Source organism: Phacochoerus africanus, chromosome 8 (assembly GCF_016906955.1).
Source record: "Phacochoerus africanus isolate WHEZ1 chromosome 8, ROS_Pafr_v1, whole genome shotgun sequence".
Lineage (NCBI taxonomy): Eukaryota > Metazoa > Chordata > Mammalia > Artiodactyla > Suidae > Phacochoerus > Phacochoerus africanus.
The window spans coordinates 51,259,586-51,281,843 of record NC_062551.1 but is presented as its reverse complement, the minus strand read 5'-3'; the positions used below and the strand labels follow the sequence as shown (position 1 = coordinate 51,281,843).

Below are 22,258 nucleotides of genomic sequence, written 5' to 3'. Positions count from 1 at the left end.
GGACCAGTGGCCTGCACTGGCCTCGCCCCCTACCACCGGCAATCCCCAGCCTGACCAGTGGCCTAGAACAGCTTCTCCCAGTACGCCCTGTGCGGCCTCCCCAGTGGCTGGTGCTCTGGGCTGCTTTGCTGTCTGACCAGTGGCCTGGAACCCACCAGTTCGGTCTCCAGGGGAATCTACCCGTCTTCCACACCCCGGGTCTGCCCAGGCCTCTGTGAGGGTGGCAGGGCTGGGGCTGTGGGGTGCTCTTGCCTCCGCTCTCTTCCCCAGGGCCCTCCCTCTCTTCCCTCCATCCAGGGAATCCCAGGAATGCCACCCCCCCTTCCTCCCTTTCTCTCCCCTTGCCTCCCTCCCAACCTTGGGGGGGGAGGGGAGGAGAATCAGGCTGGCAGGAGCAGGTGAGTGGGGGAGGGGAGCAGGCCAGGGCACCTGAGGGAAGGGAGGAGGCGCCCCCCCCCCAACCTCTGCCGTGGCCATGGGTCAGATGGAAGGGTCAGACGGAAGGGTCAGATTTGGATCACAGATCAGACGGTCCAAGGCTCCTCACAGGCCAGGCCTGATTGGGACAAAATCCCCAGATGCTGGCAGGGGTGGGATGGGGTTGGGGGAGAGATGTCACTGGTTACCCTGGAGAAGCTAGCCCTCAACACTGGTCAGGGTGGGAGCAACTGGTCCTTTGGGGAGATCTTCCCCTGGCCTCTGCTCAGACAGGGGTGGGGGTCAGTGGTAAGACACCCGGGAAGGCTTAGGTTACAGGTTGGCCTGGGAGTTATCAGTCAGACTGGTTAAGACTACTTTGTCCATACAGAAGGGCAATTGTTATAGAGGGAAAAGTGATCTTTTAGTATGAGGTGCACCACCCCTCCACCAGGAAGCCCTCCTTGGTTCCCCTAAGCTGGGTCAGCAGCCCCCTCTGGGCTCTGCCCACTCCGGATCGTCCCTCTGGGGACGGGTCTGCCTCCCCCACTGAACCGTGAGTCGTTAAGGATTGGGCCAGGGCTGGGAGTTTCCATTGTGGCTCAGCAGTAACAAACCCTTCCACGAAGATGCAGGTTCCATCCCTGGCCTCGCTCAGTGGGTTAAGGATTCAGTGTTGCAGTGAGCTGTGGTGTAGGTCACAGATGCTGCTCCTGCTAGGATCTGGCGTGGCTGTGGCTGTGTCTGGCAGCTGTAGCTCCGATTCAAGCCCTAGCCTGGCAACTTCCATATGCCGCAGGTGCGGCCCTAGAGAAAAAAAAAGAAGATGGTATATGATGGTGGTTGTCCCATTATGGGTGATGGCTTCCATGGCTTGGTTAAAGTGAATCATGGAATCCCAGACTCACCGACTCACCAAGTCAGTGTGGCTCCAAAAAGACAAAAAAAAAAAGAAAGAAAAAAGGGTAGGGTCAGGGCTGTTTCTGTCATGGTTGTGTCTGCAGCACTGCCCAGCACAGGCCAGACACAAAGCAAGGTTTGCAAGGCACCAGCCCAGGGGGAGGGGAAGGTTTGCAAGGCACCAGCCCAGGGGCATTCAGATCCTTGCAAATCCTACCCAGACTGCTCTGTGCAAACTTGTGGACCCAGCTTACACACAGTGACTGCAGGCACCATGGCTCCTCTGGCCCCTCTGGCCCCCAGCTCATGCACCCACTGCTTGGGCTGATGGGCCCCCTCTCAACAGCACCCCCTTTCCACCTTCCTCAAGCCCCAACGAGCTGAGGTTCTAGGTGAGGGAGGATTACCTGAGTGTGTGAAGAAGGGAAGTGATAAATACCAGCGCGGCTCCTGGGTTCCTAGCAGACTTGCAGAAACTAGCACTGAAATATCATCAGACTTTGTCCCCTACAATTTATTGCTACAAAACAGCCGGAGGGATCCCATTAAAATGTGAGTCAGCCCCTGTCACTCTTCTGCTCAGAACCTGTCCGTGGCTCCCCTCACTCAGAGGAAATGCTGCAGTTGCCTGCATGGTGCACAAGGTCCCGGATCTGGTTACATTACCTCCCTGACCCCCCCCCCCCATTTCCCCCTCCTTTCCTATCTCCTGCCACTTTGGTCTCTTTGCTTCCATGTGCATCCTCCAACACCAGGCATGTTCCAGCCTCAGGGCCTTTGCACGTGCTTTTCCTGCTGCTGGGCCATTCTTTCCTGCAACAGCTCCCCTTCTCACTTGCTGCACAGCATCCCTTGCTAGCTCAGCCAGACTACTTCCTCTATCTCATTTTTTAGTGTCTCGCTCAGAACAGAAGCATCAAGAGAACAAAAACTCTGTTTTGTTCACCGCTGTCTCCCCAGTGCCTAGAACAGTGCTTGGCATGAGGAGAAGCTAAGTATCTATGGAATCAATGTATTCCATCCTTGCTGTCGCCTATGTAGATACTGATACATTTTAATGAACAAGCATTATCTTTTTTTTTTGCTGTCCCAGGGCGTGTGGAGTTCCCAGGCCAGGGATCAGATCCAAGCTGTAGCTGTGACCTCTGTGGCAATGCTGGATTCTTTTTTTTTTGTCTTTTTTTTTTCTTTTTGTTGTTGTTGTTGTTGTTGCCATTTCTTGGGCCGCTCCCGCGGCATATGGAGGTTCCCAGGCTAGGGGTTGAATCGGAGCTGTAGCCACGGGCCTACGCCAGAGCCACAGCAACGCGGGATCCGAGCCGTGTCTGCAACCTACACCACAGCTCATGGCAACGCCGGATCGTTAACCCACTGAGCAAGGGCAGGGACCGACCCCGCAACCTCATGGTTCCTAGTCGGATTCGTTAACCACTGCGCCACGACGGGAACTCCTGGATTCTTTAACTCATTGTGCTGAGCTAGGGATCGGACCTGTGTCCCGGTGCTTCATTGTGCCATAGTGGGAACTTGGCCCAATCTTTTCTTTTCTTTTTTTTTAGTTTAGGCATATGGAAGTTCCCAGGCTAGGGGTCCAATAGGTGCTGCAGCTGCCAGTCTACACCACAGCCATAGCCACAGCAACTTGGATCCGAGCCATATCTGCAACCTACACTGCGGCTCGTGACAATGCAACACTGGATCCTTAACCCACTGAGCAAGGCCAGGGATAGAACCCACATCCTCATGGATACTAGTTGGGTTGCTAACTTGCTGAGCCACAATGGGAACTCCCTGCCCAGTCTTTTCTTTATCCCATTATCTTACATACATTGTGGGACCATTTACTCTAAAACTACTTCATAGCTTGGGGAATATGGAGGTTGTGACGCATTTGGCGGGGGGAATATCTGTCCCCCATTGATTCCAGAGGTGCATTTGCAAAATATAATGACTGAAAATTTGTGTTGTCTGGGGGGCAGTGTGATGCCTTTCTAGTTGTGCAAGAGTTAGTTGTGCAGGGAGAGCATGGATAAGAACTTGTGGGGGAAGAGAATGTAAGTACAGAGCGAAGGCTACATACTGAGGTCGACCATTCAAAAGGGTGGATTGGGAGTTCCTGTCATGGCACAGTGGTTAACGAATCCGACTAGGAACCGTGAGGTTGCGGGTTCAATCCCTGGCCTCGCTCAGTGGGTTAAGGATCCGGTGTGGCCGGGAGCTGTGGTGTAGGTTGCAGATTCCGGCTCGGATCCCGCATTGCTGTGGCTCTGGTGTAGGCTGGCAGCAACAGCTCCGATTGGACCCCTAGCCTGGGACCCCCCCCCCCCCCCCCGGTATGCTGCGGGAGCGGCCCTAGAAAAGGCAAAAAGACAAAAAAAAGGGTGGATTGTAGCGGACTTTGGGGGAGGGTTAGCTAGCATCTGCACCCCCTCCCCCGACTTAAAAAAAGTCCCTGCCACCTGAAAGCCTCTTGCCCTTTGTTGAACCCAGTAAGGACAGGTGCTTTCCCATCTCTGTTGTCTCTCAGGTAACCTGCGTTTGGTGAATCTTGCTACACATCCTGCTATACTGAGGAATCAGGGGCTAACAGTGCTAAAGAAGAAACACAGGCTGGCTAGCCTATGCCGGCCATGGCGGCTGGGACATTTCAAAGATGGCGGCAATGGGAGTTCCCATGTGGCTCCGTGGGTTAAGAACTTGAGTAGTATCATCCATGAGGATATGGGTTTGATCCCTGGCCTCACTCAGTGGTTAAGGATCAGGCATTGCCATGAGCTCTGGCGTAGGTTGCAGACATGGCTCAGATTCCATGTTGCTGTGGCTGTGGTGTAGACCAGCAGCTGCAGCTCTGATTCACCCCCTAGCCTGGGAACCTCCACAGGCCACAGGTGTGGCCCCCAAAAGACAAAAAACAAAGATGGCGGTAACAATAGCTCCCGCCCCATACGCTCCTCTGCTGTCAGCTTGACGATCTTTCCACTGGGAGGTGGGGTCCAAGCCCCCTCCTAGAATCTGTGCTGTTTTGTGACTCACATGTAACTATTAGAATGTGGCAGAAATGGAGTTCCTGTTGTGGCTCAACGGGAACAGATCTGACCAGTATCCATTAGGACGCAGGTTTGATCCCTGGCCTCCCTCAGTGGGTTAAGGACGCAGCATTGCCATGAGCTGCGGTGTGGGTCGCAGATGTGGCTGGGATCTGGTGTTGCTGTGGCTGTGGTGTAGACCGGCAGCTGCAGCTCCGATTCAACCCCTAGGCTGGGAACCTCCATATGCCGCGGGTGTGGCCCTAAAAAGACAGAAAAAAAAAAAGTGGCAGAAGTGATACACCCCAGGACTCCCAAGATTAGGCAGGAAGAGCCACAGAGCTTCTGCCTGGCTCACTGGAATACTCTCCATGAAGCCTTCGGCCACCATAAAGCAGTCTGACTACCTGGAGGCAGCCTTGCTGTGGGAAAGTGCAAACTAGCAAGTGTGGAGCTCCCAAAGGTGAGGCCTGGGACTGCAGAGGCGGATACTGTTCCCCTCACCCACCCCCGCCCACCCCCGCCCACCCCCGCTACCCCGCTCCAAGCCCCTGAGCCCAAACCACCCAACTGAGTCCTTCCCCAAATCCTGGCCCAAGGCCGCTGAGAGCCATGAGAACGCTATCGCTGTGGTTCGCGAGTTCTGGTGCAATCCGTCCCACCCAGTGGCTAGAAGGCACAGCCTGTTTCTGGGGCAGCAGAGGCAGCAAGAGGACCGACCAGGGGCCAGCGGTCGTCGGGCACCAGGGTCGCCTCGCCAGCCCTGGGCTGTGGTGTGATGGTGGCTGGGCTCTGATTGGAGGCCAGCTGCCCGTCTTGTTCTTGATCCCGTTCCAGTCCTGCTTCTCTCATCACTCCTGGGAATCTCTGATGGATCCAGGTCCTCAATCGATTTCCTTTCTGCCCCTGAGGAGGCTTCTGTTGCTTGGAACTCAATCTGTGACGCATGCTCTGTTTACACTAAGACACCATTTCCTCATCTTTTCAGACTCATCTTCCATGTCCCCTCCTCCTGGAAGCCCTCCCTGACCTCCCCAGCTGGGTCAGCCGTCTGTTCCTGGCTCCTCATCCCCCTGGTCTGCCCCCTATCCCCTCAATCTCAGCTCTGCCCACTCTGGGTCATCACTGTCTGGGGACGGGTCTGTCTCCCTCACTGGACTGTGAGTGCCAGGAGGCCAGCAGTCAGTGCCACATGCCCAGCACTGCTCGGCCTGGGGCTGACCTCGAGGCAGGGGCTTGGGAGATGCCAGCTGGTTTAAACTCAAGCAGAGGGAGGCTTGGGTCCTCTTGGGATGAGTGGTGAGGTCGGGAGATGCTTCTGCTGCTGTGCTGGGAGAAGGATCCCAAGAGGAACAGAGGGAAGAGAGAGGGATGAGGACGGACCAGGGCAAGACTGGGTGTGTAACTGTCACAGAAATGTGGGGTCTTTTTGAGGAGGGGACTTTGAACTTGTATACCTGGCTCTGGGTCCAGGAATTTTTTTGCTATGATAGGGAAAGGGAGTTGGATGCCTGATGCTCTGAGAACTTGGGACTCTGGATTCCTAGGTCCTGGAGGGTGGGACTCCCGGAGGGGAGGCTGGAGGCCAGACCCCTGGTCCTCAGGGCAAGTGGGAGGTGAGGAGTGTAGACTCCTGAGTCTGGGAGAGGAGGGGTTTTGGGGGGTCCAGAATCCTAGATCCAGAAATGCTGGGTCATCCCCCACCCCCACCCATCCTGTTTTCAGAACCCCGGACACCTGAGTTAATCAAGCCCCCGGGGACCACAGGTTCCCGACTCCAGGCTGCCCCCTGGTGGCTGCGACACTCCATCTCCACACAACAGAGGACCGACAAGGCTTGGCAGTTTATTTCTGCTTCACAAACCCCTTCCAGGCCCCGGGGCTCCCTTTAGCAGCGTATCTTGGTGCCCTGTGAAGCGGAGAGAGGAGGTTTATATTAGATCTTATCGCATCCAGATAGGGTGGGGCCGGCAGGGCCAGGCTGAGGGAGGGAACTTGGGGGGGGCTCACCTGGCATCCAGGCCTCGGAGGGCCCCTCAGGGGCAGCTGAGGGGGGCGCTTTCCCTTTAGGAATTCCTGCAGTGGGGAGAGTTTCAGGGGGGGCTGTGGATACCCTAGCATCAGTGTTTCCCTCCCACCCACCCCCTTTCTGTCAAACCCAGGAGGAGTCCTGGACCCCAGCTGCCCTCTGTACTTACTCTCTGGCTCCCTCCCTGGCCTGGGGGCTGGAGGTGATTTCCCATGGGGCTGAGGCTGAGGTCCAAAATCTTGGCAAGGTAAAAGGGGCCCGAAGTTTGGGGAGGGCCAGAGGCGCCTGCAGGTGACGAGATGAAGAAATTCCACAGCTGGGCTGCAGCTGTGGTTCATGTCACAGCCCAGATGGGGTAACACAGGGATGATGGGGGCGGGAGGAGGGGCAGTATGGAAGGATTACGTCCCCAGTCCATGCTGGTTTTTTTCCCCTAAAGCCTCTGGTTTGAATAGAAACAAGTTTTGTTTATCCGTCTATCCATCCATCCATCTACCCATCCACTCACCCACCCCCTGTCCATCCATTCACCCATCCATCCCCCCACCCATAAATCCCTCCTTCTATCCCCCCATCCATCTGTCAACCCATCCATGGATCTGTCCACTCCCCCATCCATCCATTCACCCATCCATCCCCCCATCCATCCCTTCTTCTATCTCTCCATCCATCTATCTGTCCATCCAACATTCATCTACTCATCCATCCATCCATTCATTCATCCCACCAATTTCCTGAGCAGCTCTGGTGTGTCAGGCAATGTTCTGGGCTCCAAAGAGACAGCCATGAACCAGACAGACCAAAAACTCTGCCCTCATGGAGCCAACAGTCTACTAAGCAAAGGACTTTACCATGAGTGACCAGCTCATGAACAGGGGAATGTACCAGAGTGTTAGGTGTCCTTAGGAGAACGGAAATTGTGCGGTTGAGGGGGTGATCAGACATGAAGGTGGCCGGGGAAGGCCTCTTGGAAGAGGGGGAGACTGAGCAGACGCCCGAGTGTAGGAAGGATGTGGGCAGAAATGCTGCAGGGGGTGTGGGGCTTGTTGGCTTCTTGGGTTCATTGTTGCTGGAAAGAAGCTGAGGAGGTGGTAGCAGGTTAGAAAGGTGGGGAGGGGTCAGATCCCCAGACCTATGGGCTGATAGGATGTTGGCTTTAATTCTTGGAGTCCTGGAGTTTTGGGGAGCTACTGAGAGGTGAAGGAAGGGATCTGATTCAGGTTACAAATGCCCAATCTTGCAGACCCCACCACGGGGCCCATGCCATGCCTGCCCTCACCCTCTGCATGGAGACAACTGAGGATGGGAGAGGTCCCCAGGGGCCACCTTGAGGTGCCAGGTCCTGTGAAATGATGGTGTCAGCCCCTCGAGGGGGACAGCTGGAGAACAGCAAGGTGTGGGAGTGTGCCCAGCCGGGGGGATTCATCATGCCCACAGCAGGGCACACAGCAGGGACTGGCATCACGCCCATTTTACAGACAAGGAAATCAAGGATGGATTTGCTGGAACTGGAGACCTGGGTTCCAGTCCTGACTCGCTCACCTTTCAGCGGGGTGACCTCCAGATATCGGAGCCTCAGTGTCCTCCTCTGTATAGTGGGCGTCATAGTTGCCCTACCGTATCAGATTGTCATGACAATGAAATGACTATGTTGAAAAGCAGGACCAGGCATGTAGCAAGGGTCAGACACGCGTTAGCTGTTTTCACTGGGACAGTCCCCTTGCTGGGGCTCTCCTCTGCCGAGGGTTTTGAAAGATGGCTGGCATTTGAATCAGGCTGGGTTCGGGGAGAAGAGGAAAGGAGCTGCCAGGTGGAGGGTGCAGCCTGGGCAAAGGTGCGACCATCCGGCCAGAGGTGCCCTGTCAGCCCCTGTCCCTCCCCTTCCTTGTCCTCAGAGAGCCAGCTGAGTGCCTCTAAATGTCTCCATTTGTTTTTGGCTGCAGGTTGGGATCTGTTTTTAGCTTCCCTGGCCGGTGTGGCCACGCCCCCGCTGGCTCTCTTGTTTGCTGTGTTCGAATAAGATTCCCGGACTTCCTGAGCTGTTTGTTTGAAGACCGCCCAGTATCGATCGGATGTGGTGTGTACTCAGCCTGAGATGCTAACAGAGACCTGCCCCTCCCCAGCCTGCAGGGAGCTCGGAAAATCCTAGGATGGGGGATGGGGAGACCAAAAAAAAAAAGAAAAAAAAAGGCAAGGCGGGGCCTCACTTAGAAAATAAGCCAGTGGTTTGGGTTTTTTGCTTTTTTTTTTAAAGATGTCTCCTCTTTCAGGCTGTGGGTTTGGGCAGGTGCAGTCACCCCTCTGAGCTTTCTTCTGGAAAATGAGGAGAGGAACAATTTCGACTTCATGGGGCTGTTGGGGAAACTCATTCAATTGATTCAGTCAGTGCCTGGTTATTGAGCGCCTGCTGTGTGCCCAGGCACAGTTCAGAGAACAGAGAAGGAGGCAAAGTTCTAAGCCTCGAGGAGGGTTACAGCCTGCTGAGGGGGGCAGAAGACAACAGACAAAGAGCAGAAAACAACTCTGCAGCTGGCGGACTGCACCCTCTTTCCCAGGGCTGAGAGAATGCAGCCAGGCGGGGGCTTGCAGGGGTGCTACTTTCTTTTCTCTTTTCTTTTTAGGGCCAAACTCAAGGCACATGAAGGTTCCCAGGCTAGGGGTCCAACCCGAGCTGTAGCTGCCGGTTTACGCCGCAGCCACAGCCACACCAGATCCCAGCCACGTCTGTGACCAACACCGCAGCTCACGGCAACGCCAGATCCTTAACCTGCTGAGCGAGGCCAGGGATCAAACCGGTGTCCTCATGGATATTAGTCTAGTTCTTAACCCAGAGCTGCAGTGGGGACTCCGGGGTGCTATTTTCAATAGGGTTGGGGGCGGGGGTCAGGGAAGGTCTCCCTGAGGAGGGGGTGAGAAGGTGAGCCCAGGGAAAGGAGAGCTGGGCAGAAGGAACAGCTTGTGCAAAGGCCCTGAGGTAGGGCGCGCCTGGGATGCTGGAAGGAGGGCCAGAAGTCCTGTGAGGGGGGAAGAGTAAGGATGAGAACGAGAAGAGGCCACAGGGGTGTGGATGCGTGACACCTTGTAAGTGGGTGCGAAGAACGAGCACCTGGCCTGCACCCCTGAGTGCACGGCCAGACCGGGGGTCCCAGGGGTGAAGGGGACCCGAGCTGAGACCAGTGCCTGACTTACCACTTCCAGCTGGTATTTGCTTCGGGGACTCTCCGGGGTCATATCCAGCTGAGGGGGGCGGGGAGGCGCTGAGGGGGTCACCTAGGGGAGACAGAGGGTGGGGAGGTGTCGTGAGCTGCCATGTCTTTCTCCTCCTGCCATGTGCCCTGCCTGGAGGCCCAGCGTTCAGGCACTTTCTGGGCTAAGGGGGTAGATTGGACAATGAGACACAGTCCTAACCCTCAGAGGGTTATTTTAGAGAAAGCCAGAACCCCAGACCCCAGGGGAGGCCCCAGGATCCTAGAATCCTGCCACCAGCCTCCTCTTTTCTTAAGCCGCAAGAGACTGGGCCCTCACCCCTCCTCCTTCAGACCCAGGAGTCCCAGCCCCTCCTCTTTCAGGCCCCAGGGACTCCATTTCCAGCTCCTGCCTGCCCTGTTTACCTGGCCCAGCTCCTCCTCCCCATCTTCCTGGTCACTGCTATCCCCTGGGTCCTCAGCGCCGGCTTCCTCTGGCCTCCCTTGGAACTGATGGATACTCACAGGCTCTTGGCCCTTGATCTGGCAGCGGCAGAAAGGGCAGGTCTGGCTGTCTGAGTTCTGGACAAGGTGGCAAGGGAGAGAGTTAGGGTATCGTTCCCAGCCACATCCCCTGGGGTGACAGGGACCCGTACCCCCGACAGAACGATGTGGGGAAGAGAGACAGACAAGGAAAATGGAGGGAGAGAGAGAGAGATGGAGAGAGAGGGCAGGATGGGAAGGAGGGGCTTGACCAGAGCCCAAGGTTCAGTTGGAGGAACCCTGAGAGAGGAGTCTGGATGCCACGGGGGCCTCAACCTCATGGTAGTGATGCTATGGGCTAGGAATGCCTGAGACACTCGCCCGGGCCATATGGGCTGCCCCACAGATGCCCCTTTGTCACAGTGCTGTAGCTGGACCAGCCCTTTGGTTCTTTTTTTTTTTTTTTTTCCCTGCTTTTGAGGGCCACACCTGCAGCATATGGATGTTCCCAGGCTAGGGGGTCCAATCAGAGCTATAGCTGCTGGCCTATGTTACAGCCACAGCCACACCAGATCTGAGCAGCGTCTGTGACCTACACCACAGCTCAGGGCAACGCCGGATCCTTAACCCACTGAGCGAGGCCAGGGATGGAACCCACATCCTCATGGATACTTGTCTGGTTCGTAACCTGCTGAGCCCCAACGGGAACTTCCTTTTGGTTCTTAGGACTGCAGGTGCACCTCAGCATCCACCATCAGGGAGCTTTGAAGAACAAGATGAATTACTCCTAGGTCCTGGAGGGTAAAGGGGTTGCAAGTGGAGAGAATGGAGAGAGAGAGGGAGGGAGCAGGATGGGGGGGCTCTGCCTTCATTGGGGCTGAGTGGGCTTAAGCAGAGGCTTAAGGTGGAATGCTTACATCACAATGGAAAAGCTTGCTCAGGCATCTAAAAGGTGTCCACAGGGATGCCCTTTACCCAGAGGCCTGGACCCTCCCTTTGGGAGGTGACTACCTTCAGCCCCTCTCTCCTGAGAAAGCAGCGAAGGCTCAGAGAGGGAGAGCCACTGGCCCCAGATCACCCAGCGAGGGAATGCTCTTGGCTAGGAATGCCTGGGCCAGGCAGTATTAATTGCAGCCATCCCCACAGACACCTGCCGGCCCCCCCCTCCCCAGTCCGCTGGGACCAAAGTTGTAGCATTTTCCACGAATAATGTAACTGGAGAAGGAGACACAGAAGCGATAGATGCAGAGTGAGAGGGACAGAGGCACACATCAGTCTGCTCTCCCTGGGCCGCAGGTTCCCCATGTGATAGATGAGGCTTAGCGGCCACCCTCTGGAAGGGCTTTGGCTGTGGAGGTGGGGTGGGGACCAGGTGGGCCGGGGGCCTGGCAGGGTCAGACCCACCTGCCAGGTAGCCAGGCAGCGGCTGCAGAGCAGGTGCCCGCACGGCTCAATCTTCACGTCCTTGTTTCTCTCGGCACAGATCTTGCAGAGCTCGTATGTGGAGTTCATGGCCCAGTACAGCTGCAGCTGCTCCTGGCGGGCGAGAGGGGGAGCCGAGGGAAGGAGGGGTGACGTCAGCCAAGGGGATACAGGTTGTGCCACCGAAAGTAAGTCTCGAACCTCTGCACCAGCCCCGAACCCTCTCCCAAGTTCAAGGCCATGTGTCCCACGGCCTCCTACAGGTGCTCTTGCTATGGGACTTGTTCTTTGGGGTTGTCTACACACGGGGCTGCCAGATCCAGCTAATAAAAATACAGGGGAGTTCCTGTTGTGGCTCTGCAGGTTAAGAACCCAACTAGTATCCATGAGGATGTGGGTTCGATCCCTGGCCTTGCTCAGTGGGCTAAGGGCCCACTGTTGCTGCAAGCAACAGTTGCAGATGTGGCTTGGGTCCCGAGTTGCTGTGGCTGGGGTGTAGGCTGGCAGCTGCAGCTCTGACTCAACCCCTAGCCTGGGAACCTTCATATGCTGCAGGTTCAGCTCTAAAACGACCGAAAAAAAAATTTTTTTTAAAGGTATAAGTGTGTCCCCAAATATTGCAGGGGATATACTTATACTAAAAAGCTGTATTTGTCATTTCTCTCACCCATGGGATGGCTGGAAGGCTAGAAGCTGGCACAGGGGCTGCCACTGGCAACTGTGCAAAGTGCACTGGCTGCTCTGATGATCTCAGCTGTATCATTTCTGGGTTTAATCCCCATGAAAACCCTTGGGTAAGAGGCAGGAGAAGCTGTGCCTTCCAGAGGAGGTTCCGAGAAGGTCAGAGAGGCCAAGTGATTTACCTCAGGTCACACAGCCGCCAAACCAGCACAAAACCCCAAGGCCTCTGGGGGTCCAGGGCCTGACTGAGTGGGAGAGGGTTCCTGAGCCAGGGGAAGAGGGGGCGGCGGGGCGGTGAGCAGGGGCGGGGCTCCGGCCGGGACCGCACCTCCGACACGTGGATGCGCTGATAGGGTCCCGTCCCACAGAGCTCCGTCAGGTCCGGGTTGTGGTTCTTCCCATCAGGGTAGAGGTAGCTGGGAGAGGGGGAGAGGGCAGTGAGGCCAGCAGGCACCCCAACCTCCCTTCCCTTCAGATTGGGATTTTCTAGGGCAAGCTGTGTCGCTCAGACCCCAGGGCAGGACCGTGTCCCCTCAGACCCCAGGATAGGGCCTTGTCCCCTCAGACCCCACAGAAGGACACCCTGAATGACTCAAACTGGAGACTCAGACCAGATGAATGAAGATCCAGAAAACGCAAAGCCTCCCGCCCAGCGATCCCAGAGGGCTGGGGTCTTCTAGCGCTGGCACAAGAGAATTTGTTGCAGATGCTCGAGTGTCCAAATCTTTTTTTTTTTTTTTTGATCTCTTTGTCTTTTTAGGGCACACCCGTGGCACATGGAGGTTCCCAGGCTAGGGGTCCAATTGGAGCTGTAGCCACCAGCCCACGCCACAGCCACAGCAACGCGGGAGGCAAGCCGTGTCTTCATCTCAGCTCATGGTAATGCCGATCCTTAACCCACTGAGCCAGGCCAGGGATCAAACCTGCATCCTCATGGATGCTAGTCGGATTTGTTAACCGCTGAGCCATGACGGGAACTCTGAGTGTCCAAATCTTAGCGTCTTAGGCCCACAGGGCTGGAAGGACCTCCTAGTCTGTCTACACCACTCCTCATTTCACAGATGGTGACCCCTGTCAGTGCTCAGTGCAGGAAGGGCGGTGCCCGAGGCCGCACGGGGAGGCCTGGAGGGATGCGGAGCTCGGGCTGGGGCCCAGAGCTGAGCACCGGGCTCCCGGACAGCCCAGAAGAAGGGCTGCACACTCTGGGTCTCCCATCCAGGTTGTCACCACACCTCTAGATCAACTCAGGGTCACAGGTCTCCCGAGGCTGGTGGCCCTGCCTGGCCAGGTAGAGTCGTGCGGGCGCCCCAGCCCAGGGCGAGGTGCAGCTTCCTGCACACACACCGTGTGACCTGAGCTGGGCAACACTACCTCTCTGGCCTCAAGTTTTCTCTTCTATAAAATGGGCACAACCACTCCCAGGGCAGCTCAGAGAACAAGCAGCACATGTCCCCACACAGAAACACCCGGGAAGGGGGCCACTGCTAGGATTCACTTTAGACCCAAAAGTCGTCTCACTCTGTGGGAGAAAGACCTTGGCAGCCCTTCTCTCTCTCTCTTGGTTTTCCCACCTTGAAAATAGTAGGGGGTTCCCACTGTGGCTCAGCGGATTAAGAACCCGACTTGTATCCATGAGGACGCAGGTTCGATCCCTGGCCTCGCTCAGTGGGTTAAGGATCCGGCGTTGCCATGAGCTGTGGTGTAGGTCACAGAGATGGTTTAGATCCCATGTGGCTGTGGCCGGCAGCTGTGGCTCCAATTTGACCCCTAGCCTGGGAACCTCCATATGCTGTGGGTTCGGCCCTAAAAAGCAAAAAAAAAAAAAAAAGCAATATACTATGTGCGTACATGTAGAACCCCCCCAACACACACCCAATCTTGATTTCTCGTGGATTCTCTATTTGCAGGCTTGCCTACTTGCTAAATGTATTTAGAACCTCAAAATCAATGCTTGTGGCATTTTTATGGTCATTCACAGCCAGGCCTGCCCCCAGCTGAGGATGAACAAGGCAGAATGTGGCCCTTTCCTTTCAGCTCTCCTATTGCAAACGTGTCCTTTCCCAAGCCTACTTAGTGTCCACTTTTCAGCTTTTTTTTTTTTTTCCTCCTTTTAGGGCCACACCTGTGGCATATGGAAGTTCCCAGGCTCGGGGTGGAATTGGAGCTGCAGCTGCCAGTCTACGCCACAGCCACAGCAACGCCAGATCCGATCCGAATCTGCAACCTCCACAGTGGCACACAGCAACACCAGGTTCTTAACCCACTGGGCGACGCCAGGGGATCAAACCCACATCTTTTTGGACACTAGTGGGGTTCTTAACCCACTGAGCCATAAGGGAAACTCCTAAAGTAGGTGTCTTTATTTATTTATTTATTTATTTATTTTTACTTTTTTTGTCTTTTCGCCATTTCTTGGGCTGCTCCCATGGCATGTGGAGGTTCCCAGGCTAGGGGTCGAATCGGAACTGTAGCAGCTGGACTACGCGAGAGCCACAGCAAAGCAGGATCCGAGCCACATCTGCAACCTACACCACAGCTCATGGCAACGCCAGATCCTTAACCCGCTGAGCAAGGCCAGGGATTGAATCCGCAACCTCATGGTTCCTAGTTGGATTTGTTAACCACTGAGCCACGACGGGAATTCCACGTAGGCGTCTTTAAACAGACACACACATAAAGCTTATTATGTAGTGACTGGTTGACAAAGATGTGACCAGACTCTTTCAGGAACCTACTTTTCCCAGGAGCAACATCTCAGTTTGCAAATTCAGTATTTGCTGTGATTTTGAATAACAGAGTTGCCACAAATAATGAGAAATAATGAGAATCAATTGCATATCATCTATTGTCTATCTATCTATCCATGCATCTATCATCATCTATGCATCTATCCATTAACTATTTCTTTTTTTTTTGGTCGTTTGTTTTTTCTAGGGCCGTATGCATGGCATATGGAAGTTCCTGGGCTAGGGGTTTAGTCGGATCTACAGCTGACAGCCTACGCCACAGCCTACGCCACAGCCACAGCCACAGCCATGTGGGATCCAAGCCGCGTCTGCAACCTACACCACAGCTCACGGCAATGCCAGATCCTTAACCAACTGAGCAAGTCGAGGGACAGAACCCACAACCTCATGGTTCCTAGTCAGATTCGTTTCCACTGCACCATGACGGGAACACCTCCATTACCTATTTCATAGCATATCTTATATGACCCCCAGCTAAGGAGGCTCTGGTTAAAGATCTAGGGTGAAACTCAGGAATCGCACCTGTCTTCCCCCCCTTCCCTCCCTCCTACCCTAGGCAGATTTCCAAGAGGGCACTGAGGCACCCAAGATGACAGACCGAAAAACTGTAGCCTAGGAGTTCCCATCGTGGCTCAGTGGTTAATGAATCCAACTAGGAATCATGAGGTTGCAGGTTTGATCCCTGGCCTTGCTCGGTGGGTTAAGGATCCGGCATTGCCGTGAGCTGTGGTGTAGGTTGCAGATGAGGCTTGGATCCCACGTTGCTGTGGCTCTGGCGTAGGCCGGTGGCTACAGCTCCGATTGGACCCCTAGCCTGGGAACCTCCATATGCCACGGGAGCGGACCAAGAAATGGCAAAAAGACAAAAAACAAAACAAAACAAACAAAAAAACCCCCGAAGCCTAGCTGTTTGCCCAGTTCTCCTTCTGCTCTAGCAGTCTAGACTCTAGAACAGGAGGTGGATATCTAGAAGCAAAAGCTCTTAAGCTCAAGTTCAAGGAAAGTGGCCACTGGGGTTGGGTCCAACTCCCCCACTCTCCTGGGAGCTGCCACTAGCCCAACATGGCAGCTTTGCGGGAACCAGGAAAGGCGTCCATTCCTCCTGACCCCTGTCTGCCACCTGCTGGAAAACTGTAGTATTGCAAATTTATGTTTGCTCTGTGAACCGCGAGCCCTGGGACGTGATCTCGGCCAGTGCTCAATAAGCATGACCCTTCCGAGTGCGTTCTGCTGACACCCTCCCCCTGCTAGGAGGGCGACTCACAAGCCTTCCTTTTGTCCTTCCAGGAGTGCTTGGAACAGAGGTTTGTTGAGAGGGATGGTCTGCAGGATGCTGCCATCTGAGCTCACGTATCCGATGGCCCACTGTCCCAGGCGAGTGCAGCTGGGCCGGAAGATGTAGCTGGAGGAAGAGGTAGGAAGGGGTGGGGAGAGGGAATGGCCACTGCTGTCCCTCCTGGCCTCTCACCCTGTTGGGGATCCAGGTATCTTAAGACTTTGCTCCCTTATGACCCAGCTTCCTACTTTTTCAGGCAGTGAGGTGCTAGGTCCCTGCCTGCCGCTAACAGGACTCTCTGCTGTTTTTGCCTGCCTGGCTCCTCCACCTCCACTGGGGTTTGGAATGATTCTGGCTTGGCCACCCAGGGCATTTTAGAACCCAGATCAAAGTGATGGGAGTCAGCCCTGGAACTTTTGCTAGAAGCATCAAGAGCAAGGCACCCCATTTCTATAGGGGTTGCCAGGCGGGTAGAGTGTACAGCTGGGGCTTCTAGAAACCATTTGTTACCATGAGTAAAGATTATGTCTGAGAATGGGGCTGACACAGAGGAGAGCAGGCTAAGAACAGGAATTTCTTTTTTGCTTTTTCTTTTTTTTTTCGCTTTCTTCGGGCTGCACTCATGGCATATGGAGGTTTCCAGGCTAGGGGTCAAACCAGAGCTATAGCTGCAGGCCTACAGCAGATCTGAGCAGTGTCTGTGACCTACACCACAGCTCACAGCAATGCCGGATCCTTAACCCACTGAGCGAGGCCAGAGATTGAACCTGCGTTCTCGTGGATACTAGTCTGGTTCTTAACCCGCTGAGCCACAATGGGAACTCCCTAGGTGGTCCTGGGAGAACCCAGGTTGCAGGGGGCATTCAGCAGCCTACCTCTGAGTTCTCCACTCTCTGGGGACCCATCGCACCCCATCCCTGGGCCCAGACCCCTGCACCCCTGGCAGCCTCCTTCTCCTTGGGAAACCTGGCCCTTTTACCTGCCTGGCTTGTCTCTGCAGGCCTGCAGACGCGCCTGGACCTCATCGTATGTGAGGAAGGCCATGTAGCCTGGGTGGTTGACCGCCAGGAGCTGCCAGTTCTTGAGGAGTGTTGGCCACGGCTAGGGTGGGGCAGCGCTAGGGTCAGGGGGGCTGAGGAAGCAGCCCATGCCCCCAATGCCTCCCGGGGTCCAAGAACACAGCCACCTCTTCACACCCACGGTGGGCTACAGGAATATCTTTGACACGGGAGATTCCAGACCCTTCCTTCTCCAGGACCCAGGAAACTGGCCCCGAGCCCCTCCTCCCTCAGACGCAGGATCCAGGCCCCCGGCCGCTCCTCCCTCAGACCTGGAGTCCAGGCTCCCAACCTCTCCTTCCCGCAGGACCCAAGAGTCTGGGCTTGCAGCCTTGGCCTTCCCTGACCTGAAAGAGCCGGGTGAAGATGTCAAACTCAAAGATGGACACGTGGCCGCTGCAGGTGAGGTCGATGGTGGAGCGCAAGGCCAGGGCCGTGGAGCCTGGTTCCACCGGGTGGCAGATGCACAAGAGGGCCTCGAACTCGGCCCAGGGCAGCACACACCTAGGGGGCGGGGGTGGGAGGGGACGCAGATGACGCTTCTGGGAGCCTGGGGTGGGAGCACTTTGGGGAAGCAGGAAACTGCGTCTGAGGGAGGAGGGCCTGGCTGAGGTCCCAGGCCGGGAGCCCACTCACCGGGCACCGCAGTGCTCCCTCCAGAAAGTGTGCGCTGCCACCTTGGTGAGCTGGTACAGGTGTCCACAGTACTTGCCTTGGGGGAAGAGTGTGCCGAGCTCCGCGTGCATGTAGCTGAAGACGAGGGCCAGCTTGGCCAGCTGTCTCCTGCGGGGATGGGCACGGAGGACCTGGGTTGGTCCTTGGGGCTCCCACGGATCCCTCCACCCTCTGTGGGGAACATCCACAGGGACGAGCCCCTAGACTCTGTCTAAGGTGCCAGTGCAGGAGAAAAGGCGATTCCAAGACCGCCTGCTGAGGTCCTGATGCCGCCCCTCTCAGAACCTCAGCTCCCCCACCTGCGATGCAAGAGGGGGTGCTGCTGAACAGCCAAGGCATCCTCCAGCCAGCAAATCCCAGCCTCTGCCCGCAAGCCTTGTCCAGTCGGACAGGGGGACCACGAAGGCCGGGGCCACTTAGGGTGGTGTGAGCGTAGGTCACACTTGGAGATGCCTGTTTGGTTTTAGCAGCACTGGATGGGGGACCCCTGTGCTTCCTCCTGCTGGCCGCCTCCCTGAGGGAAAGCTCAGGATGTGCGGAGCGGCAGAGGGTAGCTCAGACACTGGAGCTGTGGGATGTGGGGCAATTCCGTTTCCCCTCCAAGCCTCAGTTTCCTCATCTGTGAAATGGGCATAAACATAGGCTAAGGACAGCCCCTGCCTCATGGGGGGAACGATGAGGAGTTTTGAGCACATAAAATACCAAGCACACCTGGCAGAGTTGGCACTAATTAGTATTAGTGTTCTTATTATGTAATGAAGTAACTTTTTGAGGGCGTTCCTGTCATGGTGCAGTGGTAACGAATACAACTAGGAGCCATGAGGTTGCTGGTTCGATCCCTGGCCTCGCTCAGTGGGTTAAGGATCTGGCGTTGCCGTGAGCTGTGGTGTCGGTTGCAGATACGGCTTGGATCCCGAGTTGCTGTGGCTGTGGTGTAGGCCGGCAGCTACAGCTCCGATCTGACCCCTAGCCTGGGAACCTCCATATGCCGCGAGTGCGTCCCTAAAAAGACAAAAGATTAAAAAAAAATTAACGTTTTGGCCATACCCAAGGCACTCGGAAGTTCCCGGGCCAGGGATGGATCCTGTGCCACAGCAGTGACTGGAAGCACCTCAGTGACAATACCAGATCCTTAACCCTCTGAGCCACTTGGGAACTCCCTTATTATTTTATATTAATAGCCTTCAAGTCTGTGGGATTCCTGATACCTCTTACAGAGCCATCTTTGATGCTTTCTAAGCACCTTCCCTTCCCAGAGTCTACAATGCAGTCACTATCCATATGTGACTGGCCCAAATGAGATGTGTGCTCCAAATGTGAAATACACCCCAGATTTCAGAAACCTAGCACAAAGGGAAATTTGTTTTTTTTTTTTTGGTCTTTTTGCCTTTTCTAGGGCCGCTCCCTCAGCATAAGGAGGTTCCCAGGCTAGGGGTGTAATCGGAGCTGTAGCCACCGGCCTACACCACAGCCACAGCAACACCAGATCCAAGCAGCGTCTGCGACCTACACCACAGCTCACGGCAACGCCGGATCCTTAACCCACTGAGCAAGGGCAGGGACCGAACCCGCAACCTCATGGTTCCTAGTCGGATTCATTAACCACTGCGCCACAACGGGAACTCCAGGAAAAATTTTTTTTAAAAAGAATGATCTAGGAGTTCCCGTCATGGCGCAGTGGAAACGAATATGACTAGGAACTATGAGGTTGCAGGTTCGATCCCGGGCTTTGCTCAGTGGGTTAAGGATCCAGTGTTGCTGTGAGCTGTGGTGTAGGTCACAGATGCAGCTCAGATCTGGCATTGCTGTGGCTGTGGCACAGACCGGCAGTTGTAGCTCCGATTAGACGCCTACCCTGGGAACCTCCACAAGCTATGGGAGCGGCCCTAAAAAAGCAAAAAAAAAAAAAAGAATGCGATCTACCTCATTAATCGTTACCTTATATAGGTTATACTTTGAGATGCTAATTTTTTGGATATAGTGAATTAAAGAAAATGTTACTAAAATTCACTTCACCTGCCTGAAAAAACCCTTTTTGCAATACCTCTACTAGAAAATGACAACCTCATTTCAAATCCAAGTCATGGCACCAAAAAAAAAGAAAAGAAAAAAAGAAAGAAAAAAAAGAAAACGAAAACCTACATATATGGCTTGCATTAGATTTTAGTGGAATTCCCGTCGTGGCTCAGTGTCTTAAGAACCTGACAGTGTCCATCAGGATGCAGGTTTGATCCCTGGCCTTGTTCAGTGACAATGCCAGGTCCTTAACCTGTTGCACCACTAGGGAACTCCATGGTGATTTTTAAAGAATTATGAGGAATAGAGTATGAACCCTATGCATTTCGTTTCAGAATGGATTTAAGGAGACGCTACAAAATATTTGCTGTAAAGAAGGGGCATAGAAAGAACATTTGCAGCAACATGAATGGACCTAGAGATTATCAGACTAAGTGAAAGCAGTCACAAAGGACAAATATCATATGATATCACATATATGGAATCTAAGCTATGACACACATGAACTTGTCTGTGAAACAGAAACTGACTCACAGACAGAACTGACTTGTGGCTGCCAAGCGGGGACGAGTTGGGGAAGGAATGGATTGGAGTTTGGGATTTGCAGATGCAAACTATCCTATAGAGATTGGATGGATTCCCATTGTGGCTCAGCAGGTTAATAATCTAACTTGTATCCATGAGGATGCGGGTTCCATTCCTGGACTCTTGCTCAGTGGGTTAAGGATCTGGCGTTGCCCTGAGCTGTGGTGTAGGTCACAGACACGGCTTGGATCTGCTGTTGCTGTGGCTGTGGTGTAGGCCGGCAGCTGCAGCTCAGATTTGATCCCTAGCCTGGGGACGTCCACGGGCCACGGGTGCGGCCCTAAAAACAAAATGAAACAAAAAAATGGAATGAAATAACGACGAGGTCCTACTGTACAGCACAGGGAAATTATGTTCAATATCCTGTGAGAAACCATCATGGAAAAGGATATTAAGAAAAAAGACTATGTACAGATGTATAACTGAAGCGCTTTGATGTACAGTGAAATTATACAACATTGTATATCAACTATACTTCAATTAAACAAACAAACAAACAAAAAGGGGCATGGGGGCATGACGGAGTTGAGAGTCACTGTCCCAAACCTAGCTCTGGGCTCTAGGTCTCAAACCTGCTGTCATTCATCAGGACCTTCCCCAGGATTCAGAACCAGACAAGCCCCAGGTCCCAAGCTGGCTCTTCCTGGGGAACTAAAGCCAGGCCCTGGCAGTTCCCCAGGCAGGGGCGGTGATGGGGGCTTAAGAATACACTTCTCGGAGTTCCCGTCGTGGCGCAGTGGTTAACCAATCCGACTAGGAACCATGAGGTTGCGGGTTCGGTCCCTGCCCTTGCTCAGTGGGTTAAGGATCCGGCGTTGCCGTGAGCTGTGGTGTAGGTTGCAGACGTGGCTCGGATCCCGTTTTGCTGTGGCTCTGGCATAGGCCGGTGGCTACAGCTCCGATTCAACCCCTAGCCTGGGAACCTCCATATGCCCTGGGAGCGGCCCAAGAAATAGCAAAAAGGCAAAAATAAATAAATAAATAAATCACGCTTCTCCCGTTCTCCTCATGCAGGACGTCCCCTGGGGCCCCCACGTTCCAGAATATGTCTAAATCCTCCGGGAGACTAAAGCCTGGGCGGCTTCTTAGCCAAGAAAGGAGGGAACCGGGTTGGGGTGGGGGGGAGTGTGTGTTGAGGGCCTAGATGCCCAAGGAAGGACAAAACCGGGCGGCCCAGTTTTCCCGGTTCCTTCAGGGAGAAGGGGTTGGGATGGGGACGCCAGGGTCCGAGGGAGGAGGGAGCAGCGAGCGAGCCCCGGGCCTGTCTCGCGAGATCACCTCTGTCCTGGCGCCGGACCTCACCTGAGTCTGGAGCCCTCCCGGAAGAGCTCGTCGGCGGCGGTCTTTCGGCCCCGGGGTGGCAGGAGCGCTGCCACCTGCCTGCTCTTGGCCTCCAGGTTAGCGAGAAAGACCATGAGAAAGTCCCCCGCACCCCCGGGACCCTCGGCAGCCTCGGGACCACCTCCGCCGGCCGCCCGCCGGGCTTGCGCCACCTCGCGCAGCAGCTGCGCGGTGCGGGGCAACAGGTCCCGCAAGGAGGGGGGACCGGAGCCGAGCCGGGGGTCCCTGCATTGCTCTCCCAGGCGCTGCAGCAGCCTCACCGCCCGGCCGAACGCGCGGGATTCTCCCCACTGCGGTCCCCGCCGGGCCGCCGCAGCCATGGGTCCCTTGGGTGCCCCGGGAGGGACGCGAGCGGCTGAGAGAGGCGCGGCCCCGCCCAGGCCTAGGTGGGACGGGACGGGGCGGGAGAGGTGAGGG

General features: G+C 55.2%; 1 protein-coding gene across 1 annotated transcript; it reads right to left on the bottom strand.

The window, feature by feature from the left end:
* Nucleotides 1-6,168: 6,168 nt before the first annotated feature.
* CBLC (Cbl proto-oncogene C) lies at nucleotides 6,169-22,258 on the bottom strand. The gene is made up of 12 exons (XM_047792017.1): nucleotides 21,803-22,258; nucleotides 17,861-18,007; nucleotides 17,572-17,728; nucleotides 17,146-17,267; nucleotides 16,155-16,292; nucleotides 12,472-12,559; nucleotides 11,445-11,576; nucleotides 9,984-10,139; nucleotides 9,562-9,642; nucleotides 6,542-6,657; nucleotides 6,354-6,419; nucleotides 6,169-6,252 (listed from the first exon to the last, which is right to left on the bottom strand). The coding sequence occupies exons 1-11, from the start codon at nucleotides 22,159-22,161 to the stop codon at nucleotides 6,410-6,412; spliced, it is 1,506 nt and encodes a 501-aa protein (XP_047647973.1). The 5' UTR covers nucleotides 22,162-22,258; the 3' UTR covers nucleotides 6,169-6,252; nucleotides 6,354-6,409.

Excerpts from the sequence above, each read along its gene's own strand:
- CBLC (XM_047792017.1), bottom strand. The coding sequence starts at position 22,161 with ATGGCTGCGGCGGCCCGGCGGGGACCGCAGTGGGGAGAATCCCGCGCG. Across the intron at positions 12,560-16,154 it reads GAAGGACAAAAGGAAGGCTT|CTACCTCTACCCTGATGGGA; the intron begins GTGAGTCGCCCT and ends CCCCTCTCCCAG. Across the intron at positions 10,140-11,444 it reads GCTGCCTGGCTACCTGGCAG|AACTCAGACAGCCAGACCTG; the intron begins GTGGGTCTGACC and ends CACCTTGTCCAG.